This window comes from Prionailurus bengalensis, chromosome B4 (assembly GCF_016509475.1).
Source record: "Prionailurus bengalensis isolate Pbe53 chromosome B4, Fcat_Pben_1.1_paternal_pri, whole genome shotgun sequence".
Taxonomy (NCBI): domain Eukaryota; kingdom Metazoa; phylum Chordata; class Mammalia; order Carnivora; family Felidae; genus Prionailurus; species Prionailurus bengalensis.
Window position 1 is genome coordinate 141,419,719 of NC_057358.1, and position 22,644 is coordinate 141,442,362.

At 57.1% G+C, this 22,644-nt stretch overlaps 2 protein-coding genes and 1 long non-coding RNA gene across 7 annotated transcripts in view; 1 reads left to right on the plus strand and 2 right to left on the minus strand.

The window, feature by feature from the left end:
- Positions 1 to 1,248: 1,248 nt before the first annotated feature.
- On the minus strand, positions 1,249 to 7,304 carry IL17REL (interleukin 17 receptor E like). Its single transcript, XM_043563031.1, has 15 exons — positions 7,196 to 7,304; positions 6,903 to 7,012; positions 6,558 to 6,672; positions 6,256 to 6,300; positions 5,873 to 6,012; positions 5,600 to 5,671; positions 5,465 to 5,519; positions 4,829 to 4,992; positions 4,716 to 4,760; positions 4,370 to 4,427; positions 3,999 to 4,162; positions 3,725 to 3,805; positions 3,481 to 3,538; positions 2,577 to 2,765; positions 1,249 to 2,303 (listed from the first exon to the last, which is right to left on the minus strand). The coding sequence occupies exons 1-15, from the start codon at positions 7,302 to 7,304 to the stop codon at positions 2,278 to 2,280; spliced, it is 1,431 nt and encodes a 476-aa protein (XP_043418966.1). The 3' UTR covers positions 1,249 to 2,277.
- On the plus strand, positions 6,459 to 12,336 carry LOC122472976. 2 transcript variants are annotated; one of them, XR_006294573.1, is made up of 3 exons: positions 6,459 to 6,567; positions 7,099 to 7,364; positions 11,785 to 12,141. It is a non-coding gene; the product is annotated as an uncharacterized LOC122472976 (long non-coding RNA). The 2 variants fall into 2 exon arrangements; XR_006294572.1 differs by lacking the exon at positions 6,459 to 6,567 and adding an exon at positions 12,167 to 12,336 and having other exon boundaries at positions 7,251 to 7,364; positions 11,785 to 12,038.
- The window catches only part of TTLL8 (tubulin tyrosine ligase like 8), an 81,347-nt gene continuing 65,934 nt past the window's right edge, over positions 7,232 to 22,644 (minus strand). For 3 of the 4 annotated variants that reach the window (XM_043563027.1, XM_043563028.1, XM_043563030.1), the window contains 2 exons: positions 19,936 to 19,963; positions 19,541 to 19,850 (listed from right to left, as the gene is read on the minus strand). In XM_043563027.1, coding sequence (XP_043418962.1) covers positions 19,562 to 19,850; positions 19,936 to 19,963 — 317 coding nt within the window. In that variant the 3' untranslated portion in view covers positions 19,541 to 19,561. Of the gene's footprint in view, positions 7,346 to 19,540; positions 19,851 to 19,935; positions 19,964 to 22,644 lie in introns of those variants that run through there. The other variant, XM_043563029.1, reaches the window with a different exon arrangement.

The window sequence follows — 22,644 nt, forward strand, 5'->3', positions numbered from 1 at the left end:
TACTCAGCACCTGCTTGAGAAATGGGTAAATGAATGCGTGAATGAATGAGGCACACAGATGTCCCAAAGACTCCCTGCGGGTCAAGTGAGAGCCCCGGCCGGCCGGGGTGACCTAGCCACCTACCTTTAGCCCCTCCCATCCTGGGGCCTGAGTTCCTCAGCGTCTTTCTCCTGGGCAAGAGTGGCCTGGGATGGGGGAGGGTGTTCCGGGTCAAAGCGGGCCTGCCAGGCCAGGGGGCGCTGGGTGTGGCCTAAGATCTTGGCTTGGAGGTTGATCTCTGAGCGCCACTGCCACTTGGTGGCAGCACACACGCGGACAGCCGGGAAACCGTGCCGAGGAGGCCCCTCCTCACCCCAGTCCCTACAGCCCCGAATGTCCTCGACAGGCTCGCAGTCATAGCCTGTTTGGGCCTCGGTTTCCCCCACCCGTGGAAGGCCAGGGCTCCCGCAAGTCCTGAAGGCGCCCGCCTCCGGTCTGCTCCCGCACCCCCTCCCCGCTCCACCTCCCGGCAGGTGAGGATTTTCGGGGGTAGCCCTGGGTCCGAGCCTGGATGGTCCAGGTGAGGGGAGCAGGAACGCAGGGCAGGGGCGGCACAGCCGTAGCCAGCGCCCAGTCCCCCTCCCTGCCCTGCGCCTTGACGGGGAGGGGGCACCGCGGGCAGACGGTGTTGGGGGGGGGGGGTAAGAGGACCCCTCGCCTGCAAGTGCCGGGCGATGCGAAAACATGATGAGCGCAGACCACAGCCCGCCATCCCCGAAACCCTGACCTGGGATGGGGGTGGGCGGCCTGGGACCCGAGGGTGAGGCCTCTCTGCCCCTCCGCCCACCCCCCTCTCACCCTCCTTTCAGCTCCTGTTTGACCCGGCCTCTCACGGCCCCTTTCCGGGACCAGACGCTGGAGGGGGTTGCAGGAAAGGGCGCCCCCTTGCTCCGCCCCTTCAATGTGAGGGGCGGATCTCCGGGCTGAGCGCCAGCAGGGGTGAACCAGCGGGACACCCCTCTCCTCCCACTGTCCCTCCCATACGTGGCCCCGGGCAGGTCGCCGAGGTATTGGCATCTCCAGCCTATGGGGTGTCCTCGGGGGACAGCCTGGGGCTCCTACGTGGTGGGGGTCGCGGGGGGAGGGCAGCAGGCTCTGTCTGTGGCCTGTGGTTCCGCCCTCGCCTCCTCGGCAATCCCGCCCCCCCCCCCCATTTTAACAGGTACAGCTGGGCGCCATAACCCTCCCCCACCCCACCTGCCGCATGGCTTCCGTCGCCCTGCAGACCCCGTGTCTGTCCTCAAGGGAAGAGGCGAGCTCCGCGCACAAGTGTTTACTGGTTTTGCCCACCCCTGGTCTGCTGTAGCCACCCCCCCACCCCCGAAAGGCAGGAAGGGGGCCAGGCCCCGGGTGCCTGCTGGGGGGCCACTGTGGTCAGGTGGACACGACCGGGACTCCAGATGCAGGAGGGACAGCCTGGCGGTGCTTGTGAGCAAGCAGGACAGTTCTGTGGGGGCACATCTGCCGGGCCGGCCGCTGGGCGACCCCTGGCCTGGGTGTGGAAATCACGCTGCAAGGCCAAGGGTCCCTCTGTGGTCCTTGAGCACAGATGGCACACAGTGGCCCTTAATGACACTTCTGAGAAGGGCACATCCCGGCGGGTGGCCCCTGAGGCCAGAGGAAGTGGCCAGCCTTGGCCCGACTGGCTGGGCTGTGCAAGGTGACCTGAGCTCTGGGAGGGTGGGTGCAGGGGGCCGGGCGGAGGCCCCGCCTGGGCAGTGGGGGGCCGCCCTGCTAGCATGTGGACAGTCAGTATGGGAGCGCTCTGGGCAGGGGCTGAGGGTGGTCCTGAGCCAACGGAGCCTGGTCAGCCGTAGCAAGTGTGGGGTCGCGCTCTGCTCTCCAGCGCTCAGGCAGGGGCCAGGGATGGTGGCCGTGACCCCGGGTGGTCCGGAGGGAGCCTGCACCAAGCTGAGACGGGACAGGTCAGAGGCCAGGCCATCCAGGAGAGAGGGCAGCCCACCCAGCCATTCCGTGGCCTTCAGCAGGGGGTTCAGGGAGGGGCTGAGGGCCCTTCATCTGACCCAAAGCTCCCTGCCCCGCTTGAGGGCCCCCAGGGAGCTGTGCGCGGCTGGGGAGACGCAAGGTGGCCGGCCCCACAGCCCGTGTGCAGGCGAGCCACTTCTAAGTTCTGAGGCCTGGCTTTTGCTGCGAGAGGCTCGGAGCCCCAGATGTGAGCCCTCTGCACCCCAGCATTCAGCCAGGGCACCTGCTTGTGCTCCGTGAGGCTCCTGGCCTCAGTCCGCTGTCCCCTGGGTGGCAGCTGGAAAGAGAGGGACGGGAGTGCTGGTTCAGTCTACACAATACCAACCTTGTCTGGGGGCACAGCCTCCTCCAGCTCACCCCCAGCTGTGTGGCGGGGGGAAGGAGAGGGAGCCGTGGGCTCCAAATGCTCCGGGCTCACTGGGCAGGCCCTTCTAGGCCCTTCCAGGCCTTTCCAGGCTGCCCGTCCTTTCTTCGGGGGCAGTCCACTTAGACCCCCAAAGCAGCCCGGTCTCTCTGCTCACAGGCCGGTCCCTGGGACCCTGGGACTCACCCGGTGTGGCATGGAGGTTCTGGCAGTGGCTGGGGTCAGCTCCCAGGTCACCTGGCTGGCAGGCGGTGGAGCCCCGCCCCAGATACGGGCCCTCAGGGGTGACCGTCGCCCCTTTGGCCTGTGATCTGCTGGAGGGGATCTTGGCTGAGGAACGGGGGCCCAGACTCGACTGAAAAGCTCCTCTGGGGGCTGGGAGGGGTTGGAAGACACGGGTGTTAAGAGGCCCTGGCCAGCCCACCGGCTTTGGGAAGGGTGCGAGCCACCCCGAGGCCTGGGTGCGAGCCCACCCCTTCCCATCTCCCTCTCCCTCCAGGGCTCCTGCCGTCCACTCTCCGTCAGCAGCCAGAGGGCTTCCACACATGCAGGTGGTGATGCCCGCTCCCACTTAACAGCCCGGTGCCCTTCTTAGGCCCCGCAGGCAGAGGCCACCCTCCTGGGTCACACCCAGGACCTACACGGTTCGCTCTGCCTCTCGCTAAGCCCGAGATCCCAGGAGTCTGGGCCTAAGCGGCTTGGGTGGGTGAAGGAGGGCTGATGGACGTCCCGAGGTCCCCGACAGTTGGAACCAGAACCCCGGCCGGGGATGGTGGACACGTAGGGAGGAGGAAGCTGTGCCGCGGGTGCCCAAGGACAGACCTTGGGGGTGGGGGTGGGGCCGGGCCCCTACCTCCCATCCGGCCTGGCTTCGCCCTGGCTCAGAAGCCTGGCCTGACTCCAAGGCAGGTGGCCCCTCTGTCCCCCACTGGCGCCCGGTCTCCCGAGCAGCACACACCAGCCCCGCCCTGAGAGTGAGAGCCAGCGACCGGCTCCGAGCTGAGGATGGGGTCCAGCCCCGGCCTCCTGCGGCCCGTGAGCGTCCACTGCCCCCGCACCCCCGGGGTCGAGGCCCAGGCCCGGCACTCACTGCATTGAAGATCACACAGCTGCTGGGGGGTGGAGAAGTGCACATCGGTCCTCCAGCCCTGCAGGCGGAGGGGGGGCGGCTCGGTCAGCCCGCGGCCCCCTCCCTGCACCCCAACCGTGTCCCCCAGAGCGACAGCCTGGAGAGGAGCTTTGGGGGGCAGGAGTTCCCCTGTGGGCTGATGGCAGGGAAACAGGTCTGGGACTGGAGCAGGTGGGTGGGGGCGGGGTGGGGCAGCACCACCCACCTGGATGCAGGTGCTGGGGACACAAGCCTCGTCCCTGGGGATGTCCACGAAGGCAACCGCGGAGTCAGCCATGAAGCCACCCTGGGTTGGGAGAGGGGCAGGTCGCGGGAAGTGGGGGTGGGGGCAAGACCGGCCGTAGTGTGTCGCCATGGCACAGGGACACAGGTGTCACACACAGCAGAGCAGCCTTGCACCCCTCCACACCAGGCGGTCTCCAGGGAAGCCAAGGGGTCAACCACCTTCCCCAGGAAGGTGCCCACCCTGCCTGGCTCACTGAGGCTGGAGGGAGAGGCGTGGCCTGGATCGCTGGGTGGCAGGCAGGGGGCCATATCTTCCTTTGGTGACACAGGTGCACCTTGAAGCTGGCAGCACTGGGCGAGAAGAAGGTGACCCGGAGGTGGCCCTGAGACGCGGCTGGCTGGACAGTCATCTTCCAGGCTGTGGGGTGGAGGGTTGAGGCCCAGCAGCACCCCCCCCCCCCCCGCCGCCACTTCCACTCCCCTTCTCACTGACCCGGCACCCTGTCATCCTGCCTGCCTGGCCACGAGGCATCTCTCGGAGCGCAGAAAAGGGCGTTATTTGCTGCAACCACACAGCAAAAGGCCCAGGCGCCCTCCCTGCCCTGCGGCCCCATGGAGAGCTCACCTGGGAAGCCTAGTCGTTCAAAAGGGCACCTCACCCAGAAGCCCCGGCTGGTGGAGAACTGCAGAGAGGACATGAGGGGTGAGCTGTGGCAGGTGGGGGGTGGCCGGGGCCTCGGGCAGGCTGGGCCTCCTTCCCGCAGAACCATTCAGCTGCACCCGCTGTCAGACCAGGGTGGGGGGCAGAGGGGTCACTGGGAGGCTGGACCCCAGGGCCGGGCAAGGTCTGGAGTGAGTGTGGCTGCACGTCCCCGCCCCCACGCCCCCCCCCCCCCCATCCCTCTGCCGACCCCTCTGCCAGCCTCCCTGCTGCCTCTCCCTAAGTGCCAGGCTGGCGCCGGCCCACTCACCTTCAGGCAGAGCTGGGGCTGTGTGTCCACCAGCGGGTACTGCACCTGTGGGGGGGCTCGGGTCAGGCCCTGGCCGTCTGTGCCCACCCCCACCCCGCCCGGTGGCCACTCACCCTGCCCTGTGCCGACCGGCCGGAGTGCTCCAGCTCGTGGCAGAGGGCCCCTGGCTCCGGGCGCCAGCACAGGCTCACGTGGCCGCTCACGGGACAGGCGGGCTCCCAGCTCAGTGCCTGGCTTCCGGGGTGGTAGCGGATGGCGTCCCACAGTGCCTCTGTGTCTGCAGGGACCCTCCCCGGGGGTTCCAGTCAGCTGAGCCCAGCACCTGCTTAAGGGACTGCTGGGCCACGTCGAGACTCAGGTGCAGTTTCCCTGCGGGTCTCTGGGCCCTGGCCAAGTGTGTGTGTGTGTGTGTGTGTGTGTGTGTGTGTGTGCCTGTGCGGTGTCAGGGAGCAGAGCCCAGCGCAGGGTAACACTCTTCCACCCCCCAGAGAGCCGCTCTCGACAACACTTGCTGCTTCTTCCGAGTGAGCAGGGCCGGGGCTCGTGCACACGTGTACGCTGGGCGCGCGCACACGGGCACACCCATGTCTGCAGATTCTGCCACCGAAAGGGCTTGCTTGGGACACCCCTTCGGCTACGTGTTGCCCGAGGCACGCTCAAGGACCTGGGCCGGCCCGGCCCCCACCCTGCCAGGCACCTTGGACGCGCTCACCTCTCCCGCCCCCTACTCCACACCACGGGGCACTTGCCATTTTCGAAGGGACAGGCCTGCATCCGCACTGCGTCAGGGGTCGCAGACCAGCCCTGCGGAAGGGGCCGGGGTCAGCGCAGGTCCTGCCCTTCCCTCGTCTCCTCCCAGCAGTGAAGGCCACACGCTCACTGACCTCAAGGCACAGGCACGGCAGCTCTTGGCTGTAGGGCAGAGAGACGGCGCGGGAGACCCTGTTCACCGTCACCTGCAGCGGAGTGGAGGGCTCAGGGGCTGGGGGCCCAGTGGGTGGGCGTGGCCTGGGCTGGGACGGGGCGGGGCGTGACGGCCCGGGGTGGGTGGGGCCTGGGGCTTGTGGGGGCGCGGCCCCGGGGCGGGTGGAGCCCGGGCTCGGGTGTGGGGCGGAACTTGGTCTGGGCCCGGAGGCGGTGTCCGAGGCCGGGCTCACCCGCACTGGGGCACCCACGTCCTCACAGGTGAACCACTTGAGGCAGAGCCGCACGTAGTAGTCGGAGTCCGCGGGAGCCTCGGGCACCTGTACCAGAATGACCTTGCGGCCGCGGTCTACCCAGTACGAGAACTTCCCGGCTACAAAAAGGGGGGCGGGCGGCAGGTGGAGGGCACGCTGGGACTAGAGGTCACAGGTCCCCACCTGTCCTGAGAGCCTCGAGGTGGTGACCCCTGCCAGCCCTAGGCACCTGGGGACCCATCGTGATTTCCCAAGTGGGGCGGGCAGAAGATCCCGGTGGGAGGGCGGTGGGTGCCCGCAGCAACCTGCGGGGCTTCCCAGGGGCTGCGGGGCTGTGGTCCCACCCGGGGAGGGGGCCTCACCAAAGCAGAAGGGCAGGTTCCTCCCCACGTCTTGGTCTCTGCAGTCTGCAAACGCATAGGCAATGGTGGGCCCGGCCACTCTGTCCCCAGGAGCCGCACACCCGGGTGGGCCTCTGCCCATGTGCTCCACAGAAAGAAGTCCCGCCTCTCCAGGGAGGCCGTGACCCTGGAGCTAAGCCAAGGCGCTTGCTGGGAGCTGTGCAGCATGGGGCCCTGCCCCCTGCCTCGCGTGTCCCACCCCGAGTCGGTCCCTAGACGCCAGCGGCAGGCAGCCGTGCGGGGCCCGCCCCAGGGGCTCTCACCTTCCACATGGTATTGTTGGTCCAGCCGGACCCCACAGAAGTGGGGCACTGTCCTCAGGGTGACGTAGAGGCTCTGGGCCACGCTTACTTCGAAGCATTCAAAGTGCACCTGGAGCTGGGCAGGTGCAGGTGTGAGCCAGGCGCACCTGGGGTCTCCACCTACCCACCCCCGGCCAGGCCAGCCCCGCCTGGCATAGCCAGAGCCCCGCAGAAGGGGTGCCCGTTCCTTGGGCATCGGGTCGGTCAGGTGTCGAGGAAGGGGGGGCAGCCCCGGGACAGCTGCACCTGCCTGACAAAGGCTTGGGCTGGGTGGCCCAGCAGGTGTGGGTCAGGCCCTGGCCTCACCTGCTGCCCCACATGTAGTCGGCGGGAGGCCCTTGAGACCCGCACGCTCTGACACTGGGTCTCCTGGGTGTCGAGGCTCATGGAGCAGGCCTCCAGGCCCCGCAGGCTCTCTGGGTGAAGGGAGGGACCGGGCAGGGCTTGTCAGACGGGGTGGTGAATCCTGTCCTCCTCTCCTCTCTCTGCGACGTGCGGCTAGCGGGGCTGCCCTGCCCCACCGGGCCCGTCGGATGGTGGGGGCTAAAGGAGCCCGGAGCCCACCCCCCTCACAGTCAGCACACCCCGAGCCCTCTCACCGTGCAGCGTGAGGGAGGCCTGCACACGCAGGAGCAGGGAGCAACCGTCGTGGGGGGCACACCTCATGGCAGTGGAGAGCGTCAGGGCCTCCAGGATGGACCTGGACATGGACGAAGGGGACTGCCGGCAGAAGCTGCTAAGAATATTCCCTGAGGAGGGGAGATGAGGGTGAGTGCCACAGGACTCTCCCCCCAGCACCCCGGTTAGGCTGTGTGGGTGGCCTGGCCTGGGGGGAGCCCTCGGGCTGCATGTCTGGGGAGGGGTCCTCACCATCTCGCCCCAGGGCCATCAGGGAGCTGGCCCCCAGTGAGTAGTGGACCCGCCCCTGAGCCAACTGTCTACTGGGGATCAGGAGTGGGGCCAGGCCCGGGAGCAGGCCACACCTGAGTGTGGGTAGCTGCTCCCCTGCCTGGGGTGCAGGGGTGAACGGAGCCTGCCTTCCCATAAGCTGGCAAGCCCCATCGCCCGTCTTCAAAGATGAGCAACAGAAAAGGCCTGCTAGGGGCCCCTGGGTCATGACCCCGATGTCATGCAGCCTCGGGCTCTGTTCACAGGCCAGCGGCTGCCCTAGTGCAGGCAGGACTGGCCCGGAGGCCTTGGCGGGGCTGGGGCTGGGGCAGGCCCTGGGGCTGAGCAGCAGTCGTGGCCTTCACTTGGCCGGGCTTGCAGCTGGGGACTTGGGGGACAGTGGAGTTAGTTCCACACGAGCCGTGGAGCCCTGGGGAGGCCTGTGCCCCCCAGAGTCAGCGGCCCGGGTGCCCTCCTGTGTGCAGGGCTGTGGCTCGTCTGCAGGCATGAGAGATGCCATTCAGGCCTGGTGCCACGTGAGGTGGAGGGAGTAACCCCGAGGTGGGACCATGTGTCCAGGAAGGGGAAGGTGCGTGTGCTCGGTGGGTGCTTCGGGGGCTCAGAACCCCCAGGGTCCCCACGGGGCATATGAGGAGGACGTCACCGGGGACAGAACTCAGGGGAAGTGCAGGCACCACAGCCTGTCAGACCAGGCTGAGGCACTGACGTGCAAATCAAGGGGGAGGGGAGGAAGATGGCGACCAGACGCCTCTGCGGTGAGACTGAGGCGGGAACGGACGCTCCTCAAAGGCCCTAGCGCTCGAGGCCTGAGGCGCTGACCTGAAGGCACAGAGCAGCCATCTGTCCCCAAGCCTGGGGCCACAGGCTGCTTCTGCTCAGGGACCTTCTCCAGATGGAATGCAAGCAGATGGTCCATGGAGAAGGCAGGTCTTTGCAGGAGGGCAGTGGCCCGACCACGGGGGCACGGGCAAACATGCTGTGGTAGGTAAGGCACCGTGGAGCCTGTCACTCGACAGGGCCCATACTGACTGGCTTCAGAAACAGACTCCATGAGGTCTGAATACGTTCATGGGAAAGAAGTCCAGCTCCGTGGATCCCACTGGGGCCAAGATGGAGTCACGGTGGTGAGGTTTACCCTCCTGCTGACACAGCCTGGAAAACCAGACAAAATGTGTGGAGCGGTGGTTTCACGACATGACGCGAGGAAAAGAAGGAGAGCGATGTCCTTGACACAGGGGACACATACGTGAGTTCCGCACATGCGCCGGTGTCTTGAGAGCGTTTTCAGGCTGTGGTGGAGGGAGGGGATCCAGGGGAGCCTGGCACTCTCCCTGAGTCGAGGAAACGGGCAGAGAGCCTGGGCCGCCCAAAGCACCAGCCCTGGCAGGACGGAGCGTGAGACAGGAGAGAAGGCTTCGGAGAGAACCGCGAAGAACGTCCACCCTGCCAGGCACAGGTCAGCACACGCATGTGAGGGAACTACCGGAGGCAGGGGAGGAACCGGCCCAGAGGATCTGAGGGAAGAGTGTCCTGCACTCGTGCGGGGCCGAGAATAGTTCCTGTTCTCAGCCAGGCACTGGGTGGGTGCCACACACGCGAGTCTTGCCTCAATAGGGGATAATTAGCCTCAGACTGATTGCTGCTCTCATCCCGCCCAACGTGTCTTAAAAGCAAGACCCCAAAAAGTTTAAGCTGTATGCAAGCAACTTAACTGTATTCCAGGAAAGCCTCAACAATATTTGTACGAACAAAAATACATATCCAGCACATCACAGGGTAAAATTCACGATGTCTGCCATCCAATAAAAAATTACAAGACATGCAAGGAACCAGGAAAATACAATCTATAATGAGAAGAATCGATTAACTGAAACTGATACAGGTATTAGAATCGTTAGTCAAGAACATTAAAACAATTATTATAACTGTATTCCGTATGTTCAAAAAGTTAATTATAGATATGGAAGATCAGATAGATACGTAGATAGATCTCAAATCCAACTTCTAGAGAAAGACTATAATGTCTGGGATGAAAAAATACATCAAATGGGATTAATAGCAGATGAGATATTTAAAAAAAAAGAAGACCGGGGAACCTAACATGGCAATAGAAAGTATCCAGAAGTAAATGGAAAGAGATAATGATGATGATGGTATAACAGTAGAAGCATTGGCAGGACAACTTCAGTGACTTAATGCACGTGTAATTGGAATCCCCAGAGGAAGGGGGAATGAAACAAAATCTTGAAGAAGTGATAGATATCTCCCAACTTGATGAAAAGTGTAAACTCGCAGATCCAGGAAGCTTGGTGAGTGCCAAGTGTAAGAAAGATGAAAAAAATCATGAGGGGGAGAAGGTGTGACTACAACAGCACAAATGCCCAGAGGGCAGAAGTGGAGCTGCCAAGGGTAGGATCGTAGGCTATTTGTGAGGTGCTGCATTATCACTTGAAGGGAGACTCGAAGGAGTTAAAGATGTATATTATAAGTGCCAAAAAAAAAAAATCCAAAAAGCAAAACAAAAAAACACCAAAGCAATCACTAAAATAACAGTTTGAACTAATAAGTCAACTAAGAAGATAAAATGAAATCTCACACACACACACACACACACACACACACACACAGAAATAACTAATAAGGCAGAACAAGAAAAGGTTAATGAAGAAGAGATGGAACAAAACACAAATAGGAAGAAGATCAATTAAACCTAACCATCTCGGGGCACCTGGGTGGCCCAATCGGTTGAGCATCCGACTTCAGCTCAGGTCATGATCTCACGGTGAGTTCGAGCCCCGCACAGGGCTGTGCGCTGACAGCTCGGAGACTGGAGCCCGCTTCGGATTCTGTGTCTCCCTCTCTGTCTGTCCCTCCCCTGCTCGTGCTCTGTCTCTCTCTGTCTCAAAAATAAATAAAAACATTTAAAAAATTTAAAAAACCTAACCATCTCAATAATCATATTAAGTGTAAATGTTTAATACCACAGGTAGGCAAAGATTTTCAGACTGTACAGAAAAGCAAGACCCAACTGTAAACTGCTTATAAGATATACACTTTAAATAGAAAGACACAAATGCAAAAAGACACAACATGCTAAGGCTAATCAAAAGAAAGCTGGAGTAGCTGTTACCAGACAACATGGATTTCATGGCAAAGAATGGGATATTATCAGAGATAAGGATATTCATTTCACAGTAATAGAGGGAACCATTCATCAGGAGGACACAACATCCGGAATTGATATTATGCACATAATATCATAGTTTCACAGTGCATAAAACAAAACTGATAAAACTACAGGGGGGAAGAGACAAGCCCACAACTATAGTTGGCTGCAATAGTCTTTCCTCTATACTTGACAGAACTAGCAGGCGGAAAACCGGAAAGAATAGAGTGACCTTGTATAGCACAACCTACCGGCTTGACTTGATTGGCATTTACAGAACACCCCACCGACGACAGCAGAGTCTGCATGCTTTTCAAATGGAACATTTATCAAGAGAGACTATATTTTGGCACATAAAAGTCTTAGTACCTTCGAAAGGATTCAGATCAAACCATCTTCTCTGATCAAAATGGAATTAGAACTCAATAAAGTATTTCTGGAACATTTCCCGATATTTGAAAACTAAACAATACACTTCTACATAACCCTTGGGACAAAGAAGACATGAAAAGGGAAATAAGAAATTACTGTGAACTGAATGAAAATGAGCAAACAACGTATAAAAACATTTGGATGCCTGCCAAAGACTCATCTTTCAAAGATGCTGGTAAGAGAATGAAAAGACGAGTCGCCGACTGAGGGAAAATACTTGCAAACCACATACCTGGTAAGGAACTCGTATTCAGAACCTGCGAAGAGCTCTCCAGATTTAATAACAAGGAAACCAACAACCCAGGAAAGAGCAATATTGAACAGATTCTTCACCACGGAAGATAAAAGTGGGAAAGAAGCCTGTGAGGAAATGCTCAACATGGACAGACCTTAGGGAAATGCAAACTTAAGCCACAATGAGCTAGTGTTACCTTGTAGAATGGCTCAGATGGAAAGGACCGACCACACCAAGCGTAGACAAGGATGCCCAGGGATAAGAATCCTCACACACTGCTGGCAGGAACAGAAACTGTCACAACCACTTTACAAAACGATTTGGCAATTTTTGAGAAGGTAAGTATGCACCTTCTAGTATACGATGCAGACGTTCCATGCCTTGATATTCACCCCGGAGTGATGAGAAAGGCTTGCCCATGAATGTCGATTGTGGTTCGTTTTTAGAAGCCAAAACCTGGAGACAGCACAAATGTTCATCAGCAGGTGAGTGGGCAACCAGACCGTGGTGTAGCCATCCAGTGCAACGGGCTTTTGACACACGCCACACACGGATGAATCTAGATATGATTACGCAGAGCGAAAGAATCCAGACACAAGAGTACCCGCTGCCTGATTCCATGCGTCTAAAATTTGAGAAAATGTGAGCTAATCGCTATGGAAAGAAAGCAAATATGTGGTTGTCCATTATCCTGACGGAGGTAATGGTTTCACAGGCTTCACGTAAAACCTTAGCAAACTGGATATTTAAAATATATACAGTTTGTTTTAGGTCGGCTGTATGTCAACAACGCCGTAAAGCAATTTCCTCCTTCCTGTTCGTCTACAGTATGCACAAGAGGCAGGTGGTGTCCTTGGCGAGATGTCGTGCTGAGCTGGGCCCCAGAAGAGCGGGTTTCTCCCAACCCAGTTTAAATTTGTACAAGACCATGGGGCGCCTGGGTGGCTCAGTCAGTTAGCTGTCCGACTTCAGCTCAGGTCATGATCTTGCAGTTCGTGGGTTTGAGCCCCGTGTCGGGCTCTGTGCTGACAGCTCGGGGCTCAGAGCCTGGAGCCTGCTTTGCATTCTGTGTGTGTGTGTGTGTCTCTCTCTCTGCCCCTCCCCCACTCACTCTCTCTCTCAAAAATAAATAAACATTTAAAAAATTTTTAATTTATACAAGACCAAAAGTGGGAAAAATAAAGCAATAATTTTTTTAAAAAGGCTTGGGGCGCCTGGCTGGCTCAGTTGGAGGAGCGCGTGACTCTTGATCTGGGGGTTGGGAGTTCGAATCCCACGCTGGGTGTAGAGATTACTGAAAAATAAAATCTTAAAAAAAAAAAAGGCAGAGCCATTGAAAAGAAAGGCTCGTGGTCAGCGTGGAAAATAGTGAACTATATGGATGGAAAGCTGCTTATTTAAAAAAAAAATTTTTTACATTTATTCATTTTTGAGAGACAGAGCACAAGTGGGGGAAAGGCAGAGAGAGAAGGAGACACAGAATCCGAAGCAGGCTCCAGGCTCCGAGCCATCAGCACAGAGCCCGATGTGGGTCTCGAACCCACGAACTTTGAGATCATGACCCGAGCAGAAGTCGGATGCTTAACTGACCGAGCCACCCAGGCACCCTGGACAGCTGCTTATTGAAAATAAAGTGTCTAAGAGTAGGCTCTTGTCCCCAGTTAGCTGACAAAATGGGGAGAGAGTATCTAGAGGAAAGGCCAAGAGATACAGGCATGCTAGACTATTTGTGGTGCAAAACCGGGAAACAAGACAGTCATTCTGTGGATATCATCGTGAACCCCAAGTCTATCACGAAGACCCAGGGAGAAGTAAACACACGTGGTCTCTAAACGGTTTTCAGAACTGCCGCAGGGCCTTACTAGAAGAAGGCCTAACAGATGTATTTTAAAAAGCAGAAATAGGACCCCAAAGGGAAGAAGAAGGTTACAAAAGGGAACAGGGAACACAGGAGTTGATCAAACATGATGGTGAATTCAAACGCATATTGACAAAGGAAGAGGAGGAGAAAGAAAGCTTCTGTGTGTTTAAAAACGAGCGGGGGTTCGCTTCCCGCGACGCGGTGGACCCGGCCCTTTGGGCCAGCCTGCTGCTGAAGACAGTGACTGCTGGACGAAAAGCCGTACATGTAAAAAGCCTCCCCAAAGCTTGTGAAAGGTGATGAAAGAATCAGGATCCTCAGGCCGCAGCCTGAGAAAGGGCAGAGGGATGCAGTGCACAGGAAGCCACGTCTGCTGAGGGCATCACAGAGCTGCCCCCGTGTCGCCCTGGGCGGGGGGGGAGCCGGGAGGGACACCCCAACCCTTGGCCCCGTGCGGCGGTGGCTGGTCTGAGCAGGCAGGGAGGAAGAGAGAGCTTCCCGCAACCTCTGGTGGGTTAGGGTGCTGGTTCCCAGCCCTGGTTTGCATCTCTAGGAAGGTCCGCGAGACCTCACCCTGTTTTTCAATTCAAAATGGTCCCGATGGCCCTGACCGTCGCTCGGAAACAGACGTGAATCTGGTCTGGAGAAGCCCCTTCATCCTAGGCCTTGGAGAATGCCAAGAAACATTTCTCAAGGGCATTGAGCACACAAATTATTTTCTAAGTTTATTTACCTTGAGAGAGAGAGAGAGAGAGAGCCCTAGAGGCAGTGAGCACACGTGGGGGAGGGGCAGAGAGAGAGAACCCCAAGCAGGCTCCTCCCTGTCAGCGCAGAGCCCCACACGGGGGCTTGAACTCATGAACCATGAGATCATGACCTGAGCCAAAATCAAGTGTTGGATGCTTAACTGACTGAGCCACCCAGGCGCGAGCAGACATATTTAAAGATAAATAGGCCAGAAAACAAAGTGCCAAGAGGGAGAACCAGCAGAAACAGGCTTTGGACAACCCCCCAGAGCCTTCCGGTGACAGGTACCTCGGATGTGAGCTACAGACCAACCATGCTGAGACAAGCTTGAAAAAACGTGCGGTGGGCAAAACTACAAGAGGGACCAAGCACATTCCAAAGAAACAAACAGAATTTCTAGAAATGAAGCCCACAGAAATAGAAATTAAAAATGCAACAAACGATTTTAAGAGCGGACTGGACCTCAGCAAACGGAGACTTAGAGAAGTGAATGATCACAGCAAATGATCCAGAGGGCGGCAGAGAGAAAAAAGGTGGGGGTGTGGTGTGGGGGGAACACAGCAGACACATGAAGAAATGTGGAGAAAGAAGTGAAATGGCCAAGATGAGTCTGGGGGCGTCCCAGAAGGGGAGGGAAGGGGCAGGACAGAGGCCACAGCTAGCTCTGAAAAGGCTCACACAATAAAGTAAACGTCTCCCTTATGAACATGGTTGCAAATCCTAAATAAAATTTTAGCAACCTGATTTAATAATTTAGTAGACATGACCAGATAGGATTTGTTTCGGGACTGTAAGTGTGGTCAACATGAGGAAATCTATCAGGACAATTCACCTCGTTAAAAGATTAAAGGAGGAAAACTATATGATTATCTTCACAGACGCACAAAGTTTAAAAAGAATGTTTAGAAAACTAGGAAAAGGGAGGCACCTCCTTGTCTAGATCAAGGCCGTCTACTTCAAAGGCCTCATACAGCTAATACTTGATGGTAAGCCTTGGGAGCCGTTGCCATAAATATCAGAACTAAGACAAGGGTCCCCCATTTAACATTGTCTTGGTGATTGGAGCCAGGGCCATAAGACCAGAAACAAACAAAAATCACACGTTTATAAACTGTCATCATTTGTAGAATATGCGATTACTTATACATAAAACTTAAGAGACTCAACGGGAAATTTATTAGAAATAACAGAGGTGTTTTGTTTTGTTTTGTGAGAGAGAGAGAGAGAGAGAGAGAGAGAGAGCTGGGGAGGGGCAGAGAGAGGGAAGAGAGGAGAATCCTAAGCAGGCTCCATGCTGCCAGCACTGAGCCCAACGTGGGGGTCGAATTCGTGAACTGTGAGATCATGACCTGAGTGAAATCTAGAGTCGGGCGCTTACCCAACTGAGCCACCCAGGCATCCCTGAAATAACAAAGAGTTTTTAACAAATGTGTTGGACACAAGATCAATATACAAAAACAGCATTTCTCTACACAAGCAAAACCAACCTGAAAATACAATAAAATAAGGAAACCGTTTACAGTATCCTTCTGCCTCTAAAGACCATAAATAAATGTTTTGGAAAGGCATACCATGTTCATGGTTGGAAGACTCAAATCTGATGTCATTTCTGTTTCAAATTAAGTAATAAATTCAATGCAATTCCTATCAAAATGTGTAATGTTGTAACTAATAATAAATATATATTGGTCTGTGCCCATTATCTGGTGCAGAGATCCTAAAAACCCTTGGAATTTCCCAAGAGATAAGAGCCTGGAAGGTGTCTTTGGTCCTTTATAACAAACCACTTTCAACCACACCTGAGTTTATGTTAATGAGGTAAGCCCCTCTAACCTGGGGGCTCTGAGGCTAAACTGATGGTCCAGGTAACATGGAACTGAGTTAATTGTTTGGTAATATTAAAAAATACACACATTGGAAAATACCTACTGATATTTTCAGTAAATTTGACAAATAATCAAAAATTCATATTGGAGGAGTGAGAGCGTATAAAATGTTAGGACCCTTTTTTTTAAAGCTTTTTAATGTAAAAATGAAATTTAGATACCGAAAAGCTCACCCCAAAAAACAGCTTTGTGAATTATTACAGAGCAGATGGCCTGATCATCACCAGCCAGCCAGTCCCCAGCCAATCAAACCCCGTCGTTCACTCCAGAACCAGCACGCTGACTTCCGTAGTAACGATTTTGCATTTCTTTATGGTTTGATCACACTCTTCACACACTATACCTGAGGCTTGTCCGTTTGTCAAACTTGGCTTATCCAGTCTGTCTACATGTCTCCTCCCCTTTGCCGAATCAGCCTCCCGGCCAGGCGCCCTCAGGGGTGCAGCCCAGCACCCGTCTTGAGGCCCTTGTATTCCTGGAAAATCAGCAGCAGGACCCAGAGGTCTGGTTGCTCTCAGGGTCTAGATCTTTAGCAGGCTAGAGCTGGTGTTGAATGCCATCACAAGGAGGCATGCTGTGTCTGGACCTCGGCCGCATGTGACGTTGTGACAGCGCTAGCTGTCACCAGCACTTCTGTCACCGGGAGATGCAAAACGGTGATCGAATTCTACGGTTTTGTTTCCACTTATGAGCTGGAATTACCTACTTACTCCAAGGTGGCATTCGCACGAGGCAGAATCAAGGCTTGATTCTTTCCTTTATTTTCCCAGTTTTCAAGATGATGAATTGATTCCCTGTCCTCCAGAGAGGATGAAGAGTTCCTTTTTTTTTTTTTTAACAGTATCATTATGAATACATGGGTTTACACATGGGTTGCAATTTATTGAAATTCTTGTTCTTTTTTTAAAGCTCAAATAATATCCACTTGGCTAATAGGGTCTTCAGGATGTCTCCCAAGTACCTTTGACAAGCACCACAGTTTGATAGCTTCCTTGCTCTCTGCTATGACAAGATGTCCCAGCAGAACCAGTATGGTTCTTCCATACTCATTCTGCCCCAGACTGGGAATCAGCCCCTTCCCTCACAAGCCCTGCCTGGTTCCTTCTGGTGGGAAATGGTATTTTAAGACCACAGTCTGGGCACTAGGGAGGCTCATGGCTATGTGTTGGTCACTGGTTCTAGAATTTTTCTGTGGAAAGAGTGGCAATGTATTTATATAAATGTAAGTATGACTCACGAGGTCATAGTTATGTCACCAATTCAGAGTAAAGGTTTTACTTCACCTTTTCTATATGACATCTGCCTCTCCTTTCTTCCATGCTGAAATGTGGATGCTCAGGGACACGAGATAATACAAGGCAAACCCGTCCTAACTGTCGTTGGCTGTATGCAAACAACATTACAGGCGCAAGTCTTAGTCACAGCACCAACAGTCAGGATGATGAGAAATGGTTAAAAACATGTCTTGGCATATACTTTTCTTATCTTTCCCTACTTTTCATGGTTGTTCCCTACCTACATCATCAGAACATAAAGCCGTGACATTCCACACTGTCTGTCTTGTAACATACAGTCTCAGTCTCGCAAATAGCCGCGTATGTAATTTATACACCTAATTCCCACGTTCGTCTCATCAGGCGGCTTGGCTGTTCCTCATGGGAACAGATTCCTAGCAGGTGCCTCATAGGGGCCCCTGGGGGAAATATTCCGGGTGTCCCTGCTTGTTGTGCTGTACATGAACGTTGGCTGTTTTATTGAAATATACTTGACGCACAACATTGTGTAAATTTAAGATACACAACCCGTTGATCTGACACATTTATACATTACAATATGGCTGATGTGTCCACCGCACCTCTACTGGGTCACATAATTGTCTTTACTTTTTTGAGTTTGGGATCATTAAGATCCAGTCCCTTAGCAAGTCTGATGATTGGAATACAACATTGTGGTAATATTCACTGCACCGTGCGTTACAGTTTGACTGTCCTTCTGGTGGAAAACGATGAAAAGTCTGATCTAATATACTTTTCTTTCCACTGTAAGTTGTCTGCTCTTTTTGCCTACCTGCCCAGAAGATTTCTCTCTTTCTTTTACGATCCAGTAATCTTACTAGAATACGTTTTGGTGTTAGATATTCAGAATCCATATTCTTGGGTTCATGGTTTGCCTTTTCAATAGCTAGTTTCAAGAAAAAAAACTTTTTGAAATCTTCCGGGAAGCGTAGTGCTTAGTATCTGTTCTGTGGCCTTGGTTTGCTTCTTCAGAAAGAAGAAATGCACATCAGCCGTATTTTGGACATTCTCTGCCAACCTACGACACACGCCATCTATTCACACATCATTTTAACCTCTCTTTCAGTTCTTTATTTTTGTAAATTTCCCCTTTTCACCTTGTATCCCTTCTGGGTGCTTAATATCGGGTCTGTTCACGCAGGTTCTTCTGTAAGTCTTCATTTCTAAAATTATTTTTCCTTTATTTCTCATTCTGTGTGCTGTCACCTCGCTTCCGAGAATTTCTAACTTTGAAATAAAAGTTTACAGTTTGCGTGCCTTTCTGGTGCACCTCCATTGTCCGTTGGGACGTTTTTCTATTCCTTGTACCCTTTTATGTCACCGTGAGGGGTCTGGCCTCTGTCCCTGACACCAGTTTTCCTGAGTTTCCCGCAGGAGGCGCAGCTCCGGCCACAGAGCGCCCTCTCCTGTCGTGTTGGTGCAGCGTTTGGAAGCGGGGTGACGGTTTCCCCCCCCCCCGCCCCCCGCCCCGTCCACGTCCTCTGCGGTCCTCGCTCTGTTTTCTGTTCGGCCTCGAGGGCACCTCAAGCTCCCCGGTGTGGGGCCGTCTCACGAGGGGTCCTGGCACCGGGGGGGGGGGGGGGGGGGGCGCCGACACCCGGCTCCCGCCGCGGGTCTGGGGGTGGGGGGTGGGGGAAACAGGTGCTCCTTCCTGCTCCCGCCGCGGGTCTAGGGGCCGGGGTAGGGGGCAGGTGCGCCTTCCCGCGGGGGGTCATCAATGGCTGGGAGGCCCGGTGCCTGGGGGTGCCACAGTCCCCCATTCCTCCTCTGTGTCCACGTGTGCTGGCTCCGCAAAAGCCCAGCCCAAAGCCCTGGGCTTTGTGCCCCCGTCCCCCCCCTCCCCCCCGCCATCGGGGGCGCAGCCGCAGGTAAGCCAGCTCACGCGGGGCCACGCCTCCGTGTCACCCCCACCGTCCAGTTTGCACCTGCGGGTTCAGGGACGCGGGCGCGCACCGCCACCGCATCTCGCGGCACAGGTGAGGAAAGGAAGGAACGAGGGAGACTCGCTCCGTCGTCGGGAACCAGCTGGGATCAGAGGCAGCCACCCCCTCCCCGCCGCTGGAAGCCCAGTAAGCGCACAACCTGAGCGGTAAGTGGTCCGGCCGCTGATGGAGCCCCGACGGCAAACAGACCCCAGGGAATTAAAGAGCTAAAGGAAAAGGACACCTGAAAACCTTTAGAAACACAGCAAAGCAGGAAACAGGGAGACGGTGTCACCCCCTCAGGACCGGGAAGAATTTTTTGAAAGATCCCCCCAGATCCACAAAACCCATTAAGAGGAGACTGGTAAATGAGACCGCGTCAAACTGGAAAACTCATGCGTGGCCTTACGGGTCAACGGGAAACGGGGACGCGCTCTGGTGGGAGGGGCACCCCAGGGACACGCCGGACCACACCCACGCGGCCAAGGCCGTGACTGACAACGAAGCTATATTTAAATGGGGGCCATTTTGCATTGGACAAAACTGGAAAAGTTGACAAGAGGAAATGGAGGTTTCCAGATACTCCTGCTGGGGCGGCAACTTGCGTGGCCCTTTTGGAAAGTGGCCTCGTCCAACGAAGTAGGAAGGGGCGACTTGTGTCTGCAGGCACACCGCTGTTGTGAGCTGGGGGCCTTGCCCATGTGCGCCAGGTGGTGGGCAGGGACATCCGGGAGACGCTCTGTCCTGTGAGGCAGGCAGGGAAGGCCCGTGCAGAGCAGGAAGGCCTCCCTGCTCTGGCCCCTGGGAGGGGACAGGGGACCCTGGTGACCTGGGTGGATGAGGGCTGGAAAGGCAGCCAGTCCCCCTCTGCCTGAGATGTACTCACGGTTCACTCGGTTCTTGCAGGCGAAGCCCTGAGGACAGAACGAGAGAGGGTGACAGGTCAGCCCGGCCACTTGCTGTCCCGCCCCCTGAACCCAGCCCCGAAGGGCCAGGAGAGTCACCCGGCCCCTCACTCTCTGCAGGGGCCTGGGGGTGCCACAGTCCCCCATTCCTCCTCCGTGTCCTCGTGTGCTGGCTCCGCAAAAGCCCAGCCCAAGGCAAAAGCCTTGCATTCAGTGGTCAGTCAGTAAACTGTGGGACCCGGACCCGACAGACCGGCCCCGAGCCAACTACTTCCCAACTTCCCCTGCTGGTGCCGGAAGCTCCCCAGCGCCCCCTCCCCCCTCCCCAGTTCGTTCTTTTTTTATTATTAAAAATTTTAATGTTTGTTTATTTTTGAGAGAGACAGAGACCGAATGCGAGTGGGGGAGGGGCAGAGAGGGAGAGGAACACAGAATCCGAAGCAGGCTCCAGGCTCCCAGGCTCCCAGCTGTCAGCGCAGAGCCCGATGCAGAGCCTGACATGGGGCTCGACATGGGGCTCGAACTCACAAGCTGTGAGATCATGACTTGGGCTGAAGTCAGACGCTCAACCGACGGAGCCACCCAGGCACCCCTACCCCCCAGTTCATTCTTTAGGCGAACCTTGGTTGAGTACCTCCTAGGCACTGATTAGGTGCTGGGGTTCGTGAATGAAAGAAAATGGGGAAGCACCCTGCCTTCGGGGAGCCTGCATTCTGAGGCCGGGGCCACAACCCAGACTGTGAGACATCGGCAAACTACACTTTAGGTTAGACGTTGAGGAAGGGTGTGGGGGGCCCCAGAGGAATCAGGAAACCTGCAGGCGTGCTCAGGGCCTTGTGGGCCACGGGAATACGCGGAACAAGGGCCGCTGAGAGCACGTGAACACTCCCTGTCCAGGCTGGCCTCCCCCCTCCGCGGCTCCTACCCCCACCAGACCGCTGCCTGACGGAGGGGCCCGTGGACAGGGGGCGTCTGAACTGGGCACCGGGGGGAGGCGGCTGGACGTCCAGGCTGCGGACCTCACTGTGACGGGTGGGCCGTGACGCCCCAGGGCGGAGTTGGGGAGAGTGCCGGCAGGGGTGCGGCGGGGTGGCTGGGGCCCCGGGGCACCGCGCTGCGCGGGGCCTGTGCGCCACGGCCCCCACACGTGGCAGCGAGGAGCGGCGGCCCTCTGCTCCCTTCCGGGAGAGCTGGCCTTCCGCGGACCCAGGAAGCACGGACAGCTGGGGGGCTCAGAACGGAGCCCCGGCACTTGCCTCTGGTAGCACAGGTGGGGACATGGAGACTACAAGCCGGGCCCACTCCCGCCCCTTGGATCCGTGGAGACGTGGCTACTGGTGGCCGCATCGCCTGCTCCACCCCCGGTCCAAATACACTTTCTAGTTTGGGACAGTGCTAGATGTGCAGAAGGGCTGTGAAGGGGGCCCCAACAGTTTGCCCCTGATATCAATATCCCACGTCACGATGGTGCATTTGTAAAAGCCAGGGAGTCAGCTCAACTCCTTTTCCACCAACACCTGTTTTCTGTGTGATGCTGTACTCGGCCTTCCGTGCCCTTCTTCACCCCGCTGTCACCACCCCCATTTTCTGGCCACCGTTATCTCCCTGGAGGCTGCTGATGTGTCCCCCCCCCAATCTCCAGTTCCCCCAAAACCTGCCAAGGTCAGAGGAGCAGACCAGACTGGATGCCTTGACCCCGGCGGCCCTGCCCATGGCCCCCTGGTGAGGAGCAGAACCCCGACGGCCGGACCCCAAGGGCACTGACCCAGGAGGTGGCAGGAGGGCTCTGCTCAGATGGAAGGGCTGAGCCAACCGGGGTGCCCTCTCCAGAATGGGACGGAGTGGTCCCCGGGGCACGGCAGCCCAGGGGTGGGAGGGCAGGGGTGGGCAGCCCAGTCCAGCAGGCCCTGGAGGTGGGACAAGGGGGAGCAGGAGCAGGGCCCTATCTGCAGCCCCGGGGGGATGAGGGAGGGGCAGTGGCTTGGGCCCTTGGCCACCCTCACTGCCTGCCTCAGCCTCAGATGCTGGGATCTCTCCGTGGCATGCACTGTCTTACCTGTGGCCTGAGCCTAAAACCGCCCCCCACCCCCACCCCGGAGCTGCAAGGGGGAGAGGGGCCCGGGTGTTTCCCCAGAGGTGGAATACCTGTGTCCTGGCCATTGGGCACCTCCTGCCCTCTGGGGACTGCCTGTTTGCCCGTGTCTTAAGCAACATCCCCCCCACCCCCACCCCCGCTGGGGCTGCCATCTGCCGGTGGGCCCTTCAGCGCCCAGACCCTCTCCCCTCTGGGACACAGAAAGAGGGATGAGCAGGGACAAAGGTCAGGCCAGAAAAGCACCTGCGGGCAATGCGGCCCAGGGTCGCTGGTGTACCAGGAACTCCAGTGGGGCAGGGAGTGGGGCGTGGGGGGGGGGGCTGGCTGAGAGCCCCAGGGCCCTGCCGTGGGTGGGGTGGGGACGGAGAAGTAGCCGCGCCCCCACCTCCCCGGGGTTTTCCGTCGGACTTCTCGGGGCTTCCCGGGCCAGGCTGGGGGCTGTCTGTACGCAGGGACCCTCCCTCCAGGAGCATGTCTTTGTGGCGGGATCTGCGTCTCTCCCCTCCCCCCAAGCTGCCCCCACCGGCCCCGAGCTCCAGCCGGAGGACAGGACCTTGTCCTGGGTTCCACCGGCCCCGGCGGGTCTGCTCTGTGC

Bases quoted from the DNA above. Each gene is read 5' to 3' on its own strand.
- IL17REL (XM_043563031.1), bottom strand. From the start codon at position 7,304: ATGTCCAGGTCCATCCTGGAGGCCCTGACGCTCTCCACTGCCATGAGG. The intron at 6,013-6,255 runs GTGAGGCCCCCT...CCCTTTTTGTAG, and splicing joins GAACCTGCCCTTCTGCTTTG to CCGGGAAGTTCTCGTACTGG. The intron at 4,163-4,369 runs GTGAGCTCTCCA...TCCACCCCACAG, and splicing joins TGAACGACTAGGCTTCCCAG to CCTGGAAGATGACTGTCCAG.